The sequence below is a fragment of the Schistocerca piceifrons genome, chromosome 2, assembly GCF_021461385.2.
Source record: "Schistocerca piceifrons isolate TAMUIC-IGC-003096 chromosome 2, iqSchPice1.1, whole genome shotgun sequence".
NCBI lineage: Eukaryota > Metazoa > Arthropoda > Insecta > Orthoptera > Acrididae > Schistocerca > Schistocerca piceifrons.
Genome location: NC_060139.1, coordinates 547,700,615 through 547,717,465, shown reverse-complemented (window position 1 = coordinate 547,717,465; position 16,851 = coordinate 547,700,615). Strand labels below are relative to the sequence as shown.

Sequence of the window (16,851 nt, the reverse complement as noted above, 5' to 3'; positions counted from 1 at the left end):
GTATATTTGTCAAACAAAAAAAACAACCATACCCAACAGTTGGTAGAAAGTGCAGGTCGCACACATATAAAAGAAAGTGTCAGAAATGATCCAAAAAACTACCATTCAGTATCTCTGACATCAGTCTGTTGAAGACTCTTAGAATGAATTCTGAGCTCAAACATAATGATGTATCTGAAAAAGAATGACCACTTCCATTGCCAACCAGCGTGGACTCCAAAAATATCGATCACGTAAAACCCAGCTTGCACTAAGACATCATGAAAACATTGAATCAAGACACTCAGAGATGCAGCAGTTTTGACTTCTGAAAAACGTGTGGCTCAGTACGATATTGACACTTATTACGCAAAGTATAATTGTATGTGAGGTCAAACCACATTGAGGAATTGTTGGTAGTGAGGATACAGCATGTTATTTTGGATGGCAAATCATCTACAGATGTAAAAGTAACTTCAGGTGTACCACAGGGAAGTGTGTTGGGATCCTTGGTTTCATGTTGTATATTAATGACCTAGCAGATAATATTACTTATAACCTCAGATTTTTCACAGATGATGCTGTAATCTATAATGAACTGCTGTCTGAAAAAAAGTTGCGAAATGTTCAGTTGAATCTTGATAAGATTTCAAAATGATGCAAAGATTGGCACTTCTTGTAAAAGTTCATAAATGTAAAATTGTGAACTTCACAAAATGAAAAATTATTGTATCCTATGATTGAAATATCAGCGAATCATAATTGAAATCATTCAATTGATACAAATACCTTGGTGCAACAATTTTTAGGAATATGAAATGGAATCATCACATAGGCTCAGTTGTTGCAAAAGCAGGTGTCAGACTTCAATTCATCGGTAGAATACTAGGGAAATGCAATCAGTCTACAAAGGAGTTTGCTTACAAAACACTTGTGCAACCCGTCCTAGGATGTTGCTAAATTGTTTAGGTCTCTACCACATAGGACTAACAAAGGATATTGAAAAAAATGCAGCGAAGGACAGCATAAATGGTCACAGGTTTGTTTGGCCGTTAAGAGAGTTTCAAAGAGATAGTTAAGATACTGAACTGGCAGATGCTTGAAGATGACACAAACTATCCCTGGAAAGCCTACTTACAAATTTTCAAGAGCCAGCTTTACATGATGAATCAAGGAATATACTATAACCACATACGTATCACTCCTATAGGGATTGAAAGGACAATATTAGACTATTTACAGCACACAAAGAGGTGTTTAAACAATCATTCTTCCCACACTCTATGAATGCAATGGGAGGAAGCCTTAATAACTGGTACAATGTAAAGTATCCTCTGCCATGTACTTTGCAGTGGTTTCCAGGGTATAGGTGTAGTTTTAGATGCATGTACAGTTATAATTTTGTATTTGGTTAGCAACCAGGTCAGAGCAAAAGGCATTATTGAAAGCAGTGTATTCAATCATGTAGAATACTATCTGACGGCAGAAACTGACAATGGATCAGATATAAGGTAATGCCACATGTAGTGAATGTTCTGTGTATATGACCTAATGTATGGTTGAGTTTACACAGGTTACAGTATTAGTGTCTGTTCTTTTTCTGTAAATGTTAATTGACTATTTGTGTATTTAATGTCTATTTTAAGGATTAAGAAATAGCTAAAAGAATTTTCGGGTACATTGTAACTTTAAATGTATTGTGTTTGGAATCTGAGTGTACGAAGATGGTATTTAATTGTTGAGTTGTGCTAGACCATATATGCATCACAGCAGCCACATATCTGATTGTGTATTTAATTTTATTACTGATTGGCACTTTGTGTAAGGATACTTGCCCAAAATTAACCAAGAAAATTTCAGCTATTAAGGAGCAAAGAGGAATCAGTTGTCAGGAAGTTTAAAAATTGCACGTAATTTACTGCAAAGTAGCAGTCATCCCATGGGCTGTGGCTAAGCCATATCTCCATGTTATCCCTCCTCCCAGCAAAATCAATCTTTAGCAGATGTAGCAATTTCTAATTGTGGAGAAATTTCCATTCAGAATTTCTAACTTAGTAACTTCAGTAGCACCTAATATTTCTGTCTGCCCCATGTAATTTTATATATGGTTGCAGATGTCAACTGTCACCTACTGATGGCATAAGAAGCCAAAAATACTTATTTAATAAATAAAAATTTCTTCTTGCTATCACTCAAGCAGTTCATGTCAAGACAATGTCATTCTAACTTTTAGCAAATTTTCTTTCCTCCTCCTCAAGCCACCTCCTGTTCCTGGTAGAAATTCTCTAGCCTACTGTTGTGATGTTTAGAATCATTTTTACTTGACTCACATCACTTCCATTTGCTATTTGTTCTATCTACCATGTTTCTTTGTCTAACCTAAAGTTTGTCAGTCATATAGTATTCCCTGTTCATGTTACAAACACTGTGTAGGGTAGATCTTGTGGTTTCCAAACCCAGCTGGCTTTTCTTTAGAAGCATGCTTCCTAGGCCATTCCACTCTTTCCATTGGTAATTCCTCAACCCCAACCCCTCCCTGTCACACTTTGAGACCATTGACAGCTATAAATGGTGTATGAAGGTGAATCTGGTGGCATCATTATCAGTGGCAGTCAGTATATTTATTTCGATGTAGAATACTGAAACTAAAGGTGCAATTTGTATTTCCAAATAGAGCAAAATTATTCTCTGAGCATACACATAGTATTATATCCCCCCCACCCCGCCACTCTTTTATCTGGTGGCCTACACATTCTTTTTTGCCTTGATAAAAAATCAGTTATAAGCCTGAACTGAATGAAGATAAAAAAGTAGCTAATTGTTGCAGTATATTTTCATGGAATTTGAGCACATAAACTTAAAAAAAGTAATCCAGATACTGGTCAACGAACATTTGTAAACATCGAGGGTAATAATTCATGTAACTATCTCAGGGATCTTAAGTATGAATTTGTTTGTGAATATGTATAATGTAAGTTCACAAGCAAAGCCATTTCACGAAATAAATCCAACTTTGGATGTAGAAATTGTATTAGTATAACTCTAAAAATCTATACACATTCTAAATTGTCTGACATATGAAACTGCGATATCTGCTCACAATTCAGATATTTGTTGACAATGTCAGGATTAGCATGATATGAGCTAACTTACCTCTTCTTGGCGTGAACAAAACTGAGTTTGAAGGTTTCACAGAACAAAATTCTTTATTTCGGTAACAGTATCTGCCGAACAGATTGGACAAGTGGTTACCCTCAAAGCTGAGTAAGTTTAACCTGTAGGAGAAATGTTCTGAATGTGCATATCACTCAGGAAGAGGTGAATCAGAAACCAGTCATAGCCAGCCATAGATATTGCATCTCTGAGAGACTGGTACTCAACAAAACAAAAGCATGTAACAAAGAAAAAAAATTTGCTCATAAAGAATAATTAGTACAAAAGAACATAAAACATATAATGAAACACAGTGCCCCTGGTGATTGGCACAGAAACATTTTGACAGCTCAACTCATTTGTTAACACAGACCTCACACACACAACACTGCACCACTGAATACAATTACATCACTGGTTGGCGCGAACATCTTAGGAGATGTGTAGTAACACGGTTCACGTTTTCCGTCGCACTTCAGCGTAGACCGGGAACTGTCTCATAGGCATGCCCGATGTGAACTGACTGGGCATGGCCCATGCTGCCTGAGTTGTTGTTGTTGTTGTTGTTGTTGTTCATGTTCCGCTGGCAGAGGTCGCGGCCAAATTCTCGCGTGCCCTCTGGTGGACGGGACTCTATTTGCGGCAACTACCCTCCGTGACGCGCTGTGTCGATGTGCGCCTCCCGTGATCTTTCTGGTGGCTACTGCACTCCTCCTCCTTCGGGGGGTGAAGCCACTGTGATCCACTGCGTCGGAAGGTGGAGCGTCATGCAGGAGTGATGACCTCCACGTCCATCGGAAGGCTGGAGTCAAGGGGATCTGCCAACCCTCGAGCCGGAACCTTCGAATACGGCTGGAAGTGACCCACATGAAGAGGCCCCCGTCGTCCCACCACCGGAGCCCGGGACAGAACGGGAGACAGGCCGTCGAACTCTGGATCCTGGTCCACCCCGGGAGGGGCAAGACCCAGTGGTGGGGACGATGGGGAAGGGACGACCACAGGTGAACCAGCCTCCTGAGAAACTGGGCCAGCGAGGGGGGGCTGGCTCTCACTGGGGCATCGCTAATGATGGCGATGCCGGTGCTGGAGCTACTGGAGGCTGCCAAGGCTGAGTGCCATCGCAGTGTGGCAGAATCACAGGGGGGAGGGGTGGTAGCATCCCCTGAGAAACCAACACAGGTGCCGGCAATGGGGAAGCCGGTGCCTGAGGGGTCGGAGGGTGGGTGCCCAAACGTGGACGTAGCTGATTTTGGTGACGACGTACCTCCCGGTCCCCCGTCTGCAAGGTATAGAGCCGGCGGCCATTTCGGCGCAGGACCATCGCCGGTATCCAACGTGGATTGCGACCAAACCCACGTGCCCAGACCGACATACCCGATGGAAAGCCGGGTACTCCGTTTTGCGAAGACTGGCGAGGACCGGGCCAGAGGAGGTGCAGCAGAGTCCTAGGTTGGCGCCCATGGAGGAGCTCTGCGGGGCTGCGTTCTCCCATAGGTGTGGTCCGGTATGCCGTCAGGAAAAATGTCAACGCCTCCTCCGCAGGAAATTCATGCACATACTTTTTCATCTGTGTCTTAAGTGTGTGCACCATGCGCTCGGCTTCCCCATTTGATTGTGGAGAGCAAACGTGCCGAATACCGAAGCGCCTACAAAAATCCTGGAAGGTCTGTGACATAAACTGAGGTCCATTGTCCGAGACCAGGGTGACTGGCAGACCTTCCACAGAAAAGATTTTTGCTAGTGCCTGGATTACAACTTCTGAAGTGGTTGAGGAGCAGCGAACCACATAAGGAAATCGGGAATAAGCATCAATGACAATGAGCCAAAAGCCATGGAGAAACGGGCCCGCAAAATCGATGTGAACACGTTCCCATGCCTGGGTTGCAGGTGGCCCTGAAGAGAACGCTGACCTGGGAGATGCCTATTGGCTCGCACACTGGGAACAGGCAGCCACCACGTGCTCAATTTCTATGTCAATACCAGGCCAGTACACATGTCTGCGAGCCAAGGTTTTAGTACGGGAAACACCCCAGTGCCCCTCGTGTAATAACGTGAGGACTTCCCTTCGCAAACTTGCAGGAACAACCACGTGAGGAGCTGTATCATCGGTAGCCAGAAGGTTTACTGCTTCCAAGACGGAGAGGCGGTCTCGTAGAACAAAATAATTACAAAGAGGGTCCGAGGCCCGGCCTGGAGGTCGGGATGACCACCCCTGCTGAATGAGGCGAACTACTTGCCGGAGAACCGGGTCAGCTGCCGTTTCCCTGGCGACTCTAGAACTAGTGATAGGGAAGCCATCAACTGCTTGGCGGGACACCACATCCAAATGAAAACACATAATCTCCTCTTGATCGAACTTAGGATCCAGGCCCACCGGAAGACGGGAAAGAGCGTCTGCGTTGGCATGCTGTCTGGTAGGGCAAAAATGAATGTCATAATGGTACTTAGAGAGGAACAAGGCCCAGCGTTGTAGTCTGTGGGCCGCCTTATCCGGAATCTGAGAGGCGGGGCCAAATAACGATATTGACGGCTTATGGTCAATGATTAACTGAAACTTCATGCCATACAAGAAAGGGTGAAACTTGGTAACAGCATAGACAATGGCCAAAGCCTCTTTTTCCACCTGGGAGTAATGGGCCTGTGCGGGACTAAGAGTTTTAGATGCAAACGCCAGTGGCTGCTCGGAACCATCTGCGTTGCGATGGGCCACGACCGCCCCCACACCATAATGCGAAACATCTGTAGCCAGGACCAACGGCTTATGGGGGTCAAAAGTAGCCAAACACGGCGCTGACATGAGGAGGCCTTTCAACGAGGTGAACACTCGCTCGCATGCAGGCGACCAGTCAAAAGGAACACCCTTGCGCAGAAGGCAGTACAGGGGGCGGGCGATGGTGGAAGCCCTGGGAATGAACTGGTGGTAATAGGCAATCTTGCCTAAAAAAGCTTGTAACTCCTTCAGCGAAGCGGGCCGCGGAAGGTCGACGATACCTTGGACCAAACTTCCTAGCGGCTGGACGCCGTGCCGAGAGATTGTGTAGCCCACATACTCAATGGATGGTTGGAAGAAGTTTGACTTATGCAGGTTGCAACGCAAGCCCACGCACTTGAATTTGAGAAAGAGGGTGCGAAGGTTGTGCAAGTGTTCCTTCGTGCTGCGGCCCGTGACAATTATGTCGTCCAGGTAATTAATACAATGAGGGATTGTCGACGTGATGTGCTCAAGATAACGCTGGAATATCACCGGGGCACTGGACATTCCAAAGGCCAACCGCTGGTATTGGTTAAATGCCAAATGGGATGTTGACAACTGCCAGCCGTTTGGAGTCCTCATCAAGAGGTATCTGATGATAAGCCTCTGAAAGATCGATTTTCGAAAAATATTGGCCTCCTGCCACGGCGGAGAACAATTCATCAGCACAAGGCAAAGGTTAGGTGTCCACCACCAATTGGGAATTAATGGTGGCCTTGAAATCGCCACAAAGACGTAATTTTCCCGAGGGTTTCCGGACAATAATGAGGGGCGAAGCCCACTCACTAGAAGAAATGGGGAGAACGACCCCTAGGGCTGTCAGCCGGTCTAGCTCTTCTTTTACCTGAGGGCGGAGATCCAAGGGGATCTGCCTCGCGTGTAGAAAACGCGGGCAAGCTGACGCCTTCAACGTTAAGTGAGCTTCAAAGTCTGAAACACGCCCCAGGCCCTCCTCAAAGATATCCGAAAAGTCAGAGATCAAAGATTCTAATGATTGATAGGGAACGTCTTCAGAGACCAACTGTATGGTGTCAGTGATAGAAAAACGGAAAGCTTGAAAGGCATCCAAGCCAAAAAGCTTAGTGGAGCTCACATCTCTGACAACAATAAAAGTAATAGGCTGAGTGACTGATTTGTAAGTCACATAGGTAGTGAATTGACCCAGTAGGGGAATGAACTGTTTACCATAACCGCATAGACGCCGGTAAACTGGCGCCAATGGGGGTGACCCAAGGTCGGTGTAAATTTGTGCATTCAACAAAGAAACTGCCGCGCCCGTATCTACTTGCAGTTGTAATCGGTGCGACCGAACCGACACCTCGATAAAGAGTTTGTGTGCCAATGCGTCGGGAGCCTGGCCTGATGAAACTTCCTGAATATCAACGTCCATGTCCTCTGTAACTGCTTCCTTCTATTCTTTTGAGGCTGAGTGGCAAACTTTAGCAATGTGTCCTTTTTTATTACATTTGCAACAAACGGCCTAACGCTGGGGGCACTGCAACCGATCATGATGTATATACCATGACGCACAGGATGGTAACAGGGGCTGGCGGCCGGAACTCTGTTTACGCGCCGTGCGGGAGTGGCCGTAACGGCCGGATTGTAGGGCTCTCATGTCGTCCACCCCGGACGCAGTGGACGCAGCCACGCAGCCCTGAACCGCTGCAACGTCGCACCACGCTTCCAACTGTTGACCAGCGGCGTGAGAGACTTCATATGATTGAGCAATGGACAGGACTTCCTCGAGGGAAGGGTCTTCTAACTGCAGGGCCCGTTGCCGGACCTCCCTATCAGGGGCCAAACGAACAATGACGTCGTGCACCATAATGTGGGCATATGACTCCCGCTACTGCTCTGTGACAAAATGACACTTGCGACTAAGACCGTGCAGGGTAGCGGCCCACACCCGGTAGGACTGTTGGGGCTGCTTCATGCATTGATAGAACTCGACCCTAGCCGCCACAAAATGCGTGCGGTGGTGATAATATGAAGACAGTAATGAACACAATGCATCAAAAGACAAGGACGAGAGTTCCTGCAACGGCGCTAGCTGCCGCAAAACTTGATACATCGAGGGAGATATCCAAGACAACTAAAGAGCATGACATACTTCCGCATCGGCAACATGAAATGCCTGGAAATGCTGCCGAAGGCGATGTTCATACGCGTCCCAATCCTCCGCCGTCTCGTCATACGGGGGAAAGGGAGGAGGGAACGGCACTGGAGCCGACGGCGTGGAGAGCAACGCCGGAAGCACTTGTTTCATGGTGGCCATGAGCTCTGTCTGCTGCTCAACCAAAACCCACACTAAATCCTCCATGCCGCGGATAAGCTGCGAAACGGGAACAAGAACGCAACACGCGAAAGAACGACCCTACTCGTCGCTAATTGTGTAGTATCACGGTTCACGTTTTCCGTCGCACTTCAGAGTAGACTGGGAACTGTCTCATAGGCATGCCCGATGTGCTGCCTGAGTTGTTGTTGTTGTTCTTGTTCCGCTGGCAGAGGTCGCGGCCGAATTCTCGCGTGCCCTCTGGTGGACGGGACTCTATTTGCGGCAACTACCATCCGTGATGCGCCGTGCCGATGTGCGCCTCCCGCAATCTTTCTGGTGGCTACTGCAAGATGCTTCAACAGTAACCATTTATGCTCTGTTTAAGTTTAGAGTAAATGTGTACAGTTCAGTTTATTGCCTTTTTTACTAATTTTGTGCTTGTGGTTTCCAGTTGTGGACGGAGTATTTCTCACAGCTTCAAGGGCAACAAGTAGCAAGTATAATGCCAGTACTTTTGCATCCAAAAAGCATGGGAAACGTTCATCTTAAAAGCAGAAACCCTCTGGATCCACCAGCAATCAATCCACAGTATCTCTCTAGTCCAGATGACATAAAGGTTCTTTATGAAGGTACAAAACAACGAGTATAACTGAAATACTCCTTATAGATAGCTGATGTTTCAGTATGCCTAGAACACTTCCATTACAAAAATTATTTGTAATATGTTATTTGTTTATGCCAGTCTGAAGATTGTAGTTTTGCAGGTATCAGAATAGTGCAGAGCTTAATAAATACAACACCTATGCAAAACCTGGGTGTTAAAATGTACAGAAAACCCTTACCAGCTTGTAGCATGTTTGAATTTGACAGTGAAGCATATTGGTATTGCTATATTGAACATATTACTCTCACATCCTACCATCCTGTTGGCACATGTCGTATGGGGCGACCAACAGATTCAAGTTCTGTTGTCAGTGCTCAGCTAAGGTAAGTGCAATTTCTCTTTCTTAAATGTATAGCTGTACTATTAAAAAGAAACACAGTGTCTGCTCAAAAGCATGAAAGAACAGTGAGTACCTGGTAGTAATTTTTAAGAACCAAACAATGAAAATAAACTGCAAGGATTTTAATTGTGTTTAAAAATACTCTAATATGCACAACAAGACTCATATATTGGACGTATATTGTGCATATCTTGGCACTGTGTTTGCTACATTAATACAGCACAGGACATAAAAGTATATTTCTCATGTACAGTGATAAACATAATCCCTATGTATGATTTGTTCTCATTTTTTATGACAAGATGCCTGCCTTACGTATTATAATGTGGTAGACCAGAAAATATGACAGTGAAATGACTGCTGCCAGAAATGACCCATATCCCAGTACACAGGATGAGGATAAAACAAATGTTTTGTAAAATAGTGGTAACACCAGCATTCTTAATTCCACTAGTATAGGAGTTTGCAGTTGTCCTATGGGCCTTAAAGAAAGTGTACTGCTGGATATCAAATCATGATTATTTTATGTAAATCTAATTTTGTAGAGTATTCTAGGAAATTGTCCTACCATATTTCCTATTGTTAGCACTTCCAAAACATGTATCTCGGAAACAACAGTTGTTTAATGTCAGTTACCAAAACAAGATTCAGTAAATGTGATAGCATTAGGAATTGTAATGTAATAAGATGTAAATTAATAATTTGCGTGGTTGATTGTTAGGTAGATATGTTGCTAAGTTGCTGTTAAAAACATTTTGTATGCCAAAAGTTTGTTCACATGAAACATATCAGTACATTTTTAAGAACAGAACTGTGTCTCTGGCCTCTTACAGAGTTCAAAAAGTTAATGTTATGTCTATTTATCATTCATACTGTCATATGAAAATTGTCCTTGTTACCTGTTGTTATAAATAACAGGATGCCTGAACCCACTGGGAGCTGAGTTGAGTAAGTTTTGAGGTAGTAATCGGTTAGTATGGCACAGTAACAGTACAACTCTGGCTGTCAGAACTGATGAATTTGTGAAAAGTTGTAATATAAACTGGAAATTGATCAAAACTCATTGTACATTTTTTAATTAGTGTGCACATCTGCCTTCTGACATGCATGAAAAACAAATTTTATTTAGACTGCAGTGAAACAAGTTTTAACAAACACCCTGACTGCAAAAAAGGGATAAAGCTAGGAAAACATCTGCTACAAGTTATATCACTATCTGTAAAAAAGCTTCATGATATATTTAGAAGCAAAATACAAAAATCAGTTTAACTACAACATTTTGTAATGCTTTGCTACAGTATACAGATACCAATTTTAATACTTTGACAACAACATGTTTTGCAGAAACGTCTGACATACACTGATATCTTTCCAGTTGCATTTGATAATGGCTCAAAACCCAAAATCGCTATGGGGGTAATAATAAAAAAATGCATAGTCAATTGGTGACAGTGACATCATTTGAAAACAGTATTTCAGTTTTGTACAACAGGCAGCACATGAACTAGAGACAGTAGATTGCTACAGATATTTGGGTATATATATTGATTACAACTTGAGCTAGAAAAAACATATTGCTGAAGTGCTCAAACAATTAAATTCAGATACTTTTGATATACATATAATTCCTAATGTTGGAAGCAAATGAATCAAAGTGGTAACATATTTTGCAAATCTCATCCCAATAATGTCTTACAGAATAATTTTCTGGGTAACTTGTCACTTAGAAAGAAAATATCGACTGCACAAAAACGAACAATAAGAAAAATGTGTGATGTTCACTCACAGCCATCTTGTAGGTCCTCTTCAAGAAGTTAGGCATTACTCATTATTAAAGCTGTCAGTGGTTCAGAAAGGAATTCAGTGTGCATAAAAAAAACTTATTAGCATTTGCCAAATAATATAAAATGTCTGCTTTCAAATCCTTTATGGAACATGTAACTAACCAACTAACAAGAGAAAATAAAACAGTGAAATCAGTACTTGTTACTGATCTTTTGACCACCATCAAGTTTGAATTCTGTACTTGTACATTTTGTTATTACCATTGGTGAATCCTATTCTTTGCACATCATGATTGTAAGACCGAAGGTAATAGTTCTCAATAAAACAATTTCTTACTACTGGAGCTGACATTCTTAGAAATTCTAGGGTTAATTTTGAATGACCTAGTAATATGTGTTTAACTGTTCTTCATAGTAAACTTTACAGATCTATTGTTGGGTACTCCATAAAGTGTATTATGGCCCATTGCATTGTGTGAGTTGAGAAATCTAATTGTAAAACAAAAATATTGTGAAAAGGAAAGTTGCCACTCAACATGTAGCGAAAATGCTGAGATGCAGATAGGCACAACAAAAAGACTGTCACGAATATAGCTTTCGCCCATAAGGCCTTCGTCAGAACACACACACACGTGACTGCAGTCTCAGGCAGCTGAGGCCACACTGCAAGCAGCACCAGTGCATGATGGGAATGGGTGGGGGTAAGGAGAAGGCTGGGGCGAGTAGGGGAAGGGATAGTAGGGTAGGTGTGGCGGACAGTGATGTGCGTTGGGGAGCACGGAGAGATAAGATGGAAAGAGGGTAGGGCAGCTGTGTGCAGTCAGGAGTTTAGACAGAGGGAATGGAGACGTGGGGATGAGGGTGGGGGGATAGCAGAAAAGGAGAGAAGTAAAAAGACTGTGTGCGATGGAGGAATGAGGGCTGTGTAGTGCTGGAAAGAGAGCAGAGAAGGGACTGGATGGGAGAGGACAATGACAAACAAAGGTTGAGATCAGGAGGGTTATGGGAACATAGGATGTATTGCTGGGAAAGTTCCCAGCTGTGCAGTTCAGAAAAGCTGGTGTTGGTGGGAAGTATCCAGATGGCACAGGCTCTGAAGCAGTAATTGAAATGAAGGATGTCATGCTTGGCAGCATGCTCAGCAACAGAATGGTCAACCTGCTTCTTGGTCACAGTTTGTCAGTGACCATTCATGCTTGTTGGTTGTCATGCCCAGATAGGATGCAGCACAGTGGTTGCAGCTTAGCTTGTAGATCACATGACAGGTTCACAGGTCTTGCCTTTGATGGGATAAGTGATGTTCATGACTGGACTAGAGTAGGTGGTTGTGGAAGGATGTATGGGACAGGTCTTGCATCTAGATCTATTACAGGGGTATGAGCCTTGAGGTAAAGGGTTGGGAGCTGGGGTTGTTAAGTGATGGACAGGTATATTGTGTAGGTTCGGTGGACCCAACCAAAGACCAATGTTGAATTCTGCCTAACCCAGTTCATTCCTCGATTCAACCGTGATCCACCCCCACTGGCCCCAAATCACCCCCTGTTAACTTTTCAGAATTTCTTAACCTCGTATTTTGCTTCACCATCATTCCCCAAATCCCTAAACATGCAAACTAACCTTACATTCACAGAAAGAACCACAGTCCACCATCTTAAAACTGATCCTGATCTCGTAATCCTACCTGCAGATAAAGGCACCACTGTTGTTTTGAACCGCAAGGATTATCTGGTAGAAGGACTCCATCAGCTGTCAGATACAGCCACCTACAAACCTCAAACCTTGCCACAATGACCTCATTTCAGAAATCCAGCAGGATCTCCAGTCACTTCTCAAATCTCTAGGCCCGTCCCAGAACCTCTCTATTCACCCCTACCACTCCGCTCCCACCTTCTACATGCTTCCTAAAATCCGTAAACCCAACCACCCAGGATTCCCCATTGTGGCTGGCTACTGTGCCCCCACTGAGAGAATCTCTGCTCTCATAGACCAACACCTCCAATCTATTACCTGGAACCTACCCTCCTATATAAAAGATACCAATCATTGCCTCACCAACTCTCCACAGTTCCTGTTCTTTTACCACATGGTGCTCTGCTCATTACTCTTGATGCCACCTCCCTTTATACTAACTTCCCTAATGCCCATGGCCATACTGCTGTTGAACACTATCTTTCCCAATGGCCAACAGATTCCAAACCAGCCACCTCCTTCCTAGTTGCCATGGCCAACTATATCCTCACCCACAATTACTTCTCCTTTGAAGGCATTACCTACAAACAAATCTGTGGTATGGCTATGGGCACCCGCATGGCACCATCCTATGCCAACCTATTCATGGGCCATCCAGAGGAATCCTAAATATCCAGAATCCTAAATCCCTCCCCTGGTTCAGATTCATTGATGACGTCTTTCCAATCTGGATCGAGAGTGAGGACACCCTATCCACATTCCTCAAGATCCTCAACAACTTCTCCTCCATTTGCTTCACCTGGTTCTACTCAACTTGACAAGCCACCTTCCTAAATGTTGACACCCACCTAAAAGACGGCTGCATCAGTACCTCCGTCCATATCATACCTACTAATCACCAACAATACCTCCACTTTTACCTCTGCCACCCATTCCATACCAAGAAGTCCGTTCCATACAGTCTAGCCACCTGTGGTCATTGCATCTGCAGTGATGAGCAGTCCCTCTCAAAATAAACTGAGGGTTTTACAAACTGTAATTATTCTCCTAACTTTGTACAAAAGTAAATCTCCCGTGCCTTATCTTTCCAGTCTCCCACCACCTCACAAAGTTCCACTGTCCAGCCACAAAGGAGCATTTCTCTCGTAACTCACTACCACCCGGGACTGGAGCAACTGAATTACATTCTCCACCAGGGTTTTGATTACCTCTCATCATGCCCTGAAATGAGAAATGTCCTGCCCACTATCCTTCCCACCCCTCCCACAGTGGTATTCTGCCGCCCACTGAACCTACACAATATACTTGTCCATTCCTACACAACCCCTGCTCCCAATCCCGTACCTCAAGTCTCATACCCCTGTAATAGACTTAGATGCAAGACTTGTCCCATACATCCTCCAACCACCACCTACTCCTGTCTGGTCATGAACATAACCTATCCCATCAAAGTCAGGGCTACCTGTGAAACCAGTCATGTGATCTACAAGCTAAGCTGCAACCACTCTGCTGCATTCTATGTGGGCATGACGACCAACAAGCTGTCTGTCCACATGAATGGCCATTGACAAACTGTGGCCAAGAAACAAGTGGACCACCCTGTTGCTGAGAACACTGCCAAACATGACATCCTTCATTTCAATTACTACTTCAGAGCCTGTGCCATTTGGATCCTTCCCACCAACACAAGCTTTTCTGAATTGCGCAGGTGGGAACTTTCCCTGTAATATTTCTTAAATTTCCGTAACCATTCTGGCCTCTCCTGTCCAGCCCCTTTTCTGTTCCCATTCCTGCACTATACAGCTCTAATTCCTTCATCGTACACAGTCATCTTACTTGTCTCCTTTTCTGCTATTCCCCCACCCCCCTCCCCACCTCTCCACTCCCTCTGTCTAACCTCCCGACTGCACATAGCTGCCCTACCCTCTTTCCACGTCATCCCTCTGCGCTCCCCAACAGCATGTCACTGCCCACCATGCCTACCAATATCCCTCCCCATCCCCGCCTCAGCCTCCTCCTTATCCCCACTCACTCCCATCATGCACCGGTGCTGCTGCTCACAGTGTAGCCTCAGTTGCCTGAGACTGCAATCATGTATCTGTGAGTTGCGTTTGGGTGAGTATGTATGTGTGTGTTTGTCATCTATTTCTGACAAAGGCCCTCTGACCAAAAGCTATATTTGTGATGGCGTTTTTGTTGTGCCTATCTGCAACTCAGCACCTCCACTATATAGTGAGTGGCAACTTTCCTTGTCACAATAGTATTACATTACATCCTGGATTTTCCATTGTTTGTAAAATAAAAATGTCAGTTTGAGATTTCAAGTAAAAATTTGTATAAAATTTCAGTACGTTTACATTGTATTCAGCCATATTAATTACATCACCATATTGCCACCACGTGTAAGCCATATAGACACAAAAGTATTGTATGACCCCCACATTTTTTAATTCCTTTCATGAAAACTGACTTGAAATTCCTCAGGTGTATTATTAAATATTGTCACATGATATGTTCAATGTAGCTTGTTCTAAAGATATTTGTCATGTATTTTGAATGAATTAATTTTTGATGATATATGTTTTATTTTTCAGAGTCCACAACACCAATCATTTGTATGTGATTGATGCCTCTGTCATGCCAAGTCTTCCGAGTGGCAACATAAATGCAGCAGTCACAATGATAGCAGAAAAGGGTTCCGACATTGTTAAAAATTATGCTTACAATGAAATTGCAAAGAGCAATAGGATTGATATCTTTATCCCACAGAAATCTACAGATTGTATTTTCAGAGTAAAGTGATATAAATTGTTACATTCTTTCTATTCATATAAAAATGATAGTAGAACCAGTATCTGTGGTCTATGAATCATTATGAAATGTAGAATGCAGCTTCAGTATTAACTATCATATGTACAAATTATTTTATTCATTCACTCACTTATTCATCGCTGACTCCACTATTGTTTTTGACCTAATATTTTTTAAAGGATATTTTGAATTAGTGCAAGATTCTGATATTAGGAATAGTAATTTTCTTTTGCAGACAATGTCTCAGTTTTTATAAAAAAGAATGTATCCTATCAGTTTGTATGTCATTAATTTTATATTTTGTGAAAATATAATTGGCAAACCATACAGGAAATCGAAATTTAAAAAATAATAAAATGAACAAACTATTCTAGATTACTTAAGAACTACTTTCCTTGTTACTATATTTTGTCATACATAGCACAGCAAATAGATAACTCTAGAAAAATGAAGAGGGACATCGTTGCAATCAGTATATTGTTCTTGAAGACTGTTATTAAGTCACTCAGAGTGGTAGAAAGTTTTTGGCCAGAAAGGCCTTAATCAAGAATAGATGACAGACACACAGCAGCACCACTGCATGATGGGAGTGGCGACTGCGCAGGGGCAAGGAGGAGGCTGGGGCGAGGAGGGGGAGTGGTAGTATGGCAAGGAAGTGCTGCAAGTTAGATGGTGGGCAGGGGGGAGGGGGGGGCATGTAGCGGAAAAGGAGACAAGTAAAAGGACTGAGTGTGATGGTGGGATGATGACTGTGTAGTGTTGGAATGGGAACAGGGAAGGGGCTGGATGGGTGAGGACAGTGACTAATGAACGTTGAGGCCAGGAAGGTTACGGGAACGTAGGATGTATTGCAGTGAAAGTTCCCACCTGTGCAATTCAGAAAAGCTGGTGTTTGTGGGAAGGACCAACAGCTTGTTGGTTGTCACACCCACATAGAATGCAGCACAGTGGGTGCAGCTTAGCTTTTAGATCACATGACTGGATTCACAGGTAACCATGCCTTTGATGGGATAGGTGATGTTCATGACCGGACTGGAGTAGGTGTGATGGAATAATGTATGGGACAAGTCTTGCATGTAGTTCTGTTACAGGGGTATGAACATGAGGTAAACGGCCAGGAGCAGGGGCTGTGTAAGGATGGACGAGTATATTGTGTAGTTTCAGTGGATAGTAGAATAGCATTGTCCACTACCCTTCCCACACCTCCCCTTACCACATGGCTCCTACCTCGTAATAGACCTAGTGCAAGACCTGTCCCATACATCCTTCCACCACCACCTACTCCAGTCTGGTCACAAACATCACCTATCCCATCAGAGGCAGGGCTACCTGTGAAACCAGTCATGTGATCTACAAGCTAAGCTGCAATCACTGTGTTGCATTCAATGTTGGCATGACAACCAA

At 43.6% G+C, this 16,851-nt stretch overlaps 1 protein-coding gene across 1 annotated transcript in view; it reads left to right on the top strand.

The window, feature by feature from the left end:
* LOC124776735 (glucose dehydrogenase [FAD, quinone]-like) overlaps positions 1-15,964 on the top strand; it is a 203,366-nt gene extending 187,402 nt beyond the window's left edge. Inside the window, exons 9-11 of the mRNA XM_047251855.1 lie at positions 8,611-8,788; positions 8,924-9,146; positions 15,231-15,964. Of these exons, the coding sequence (XP_047107811.1) occupies positions 8,611-8,788; positions 8,924-9,146; positions 15,231-15,438 (609 nt within the window). The 3' untranslated portion in view covers positions 15,439-15,964. The remainder of the gene's footprint in view (positions 1-8,610; positions 8,789-8,923; positions 9,147-15,230) is intronic.
* The last annotated feature ends 887 nt before the right edge of the window (positions 15,965-16,851 follow it).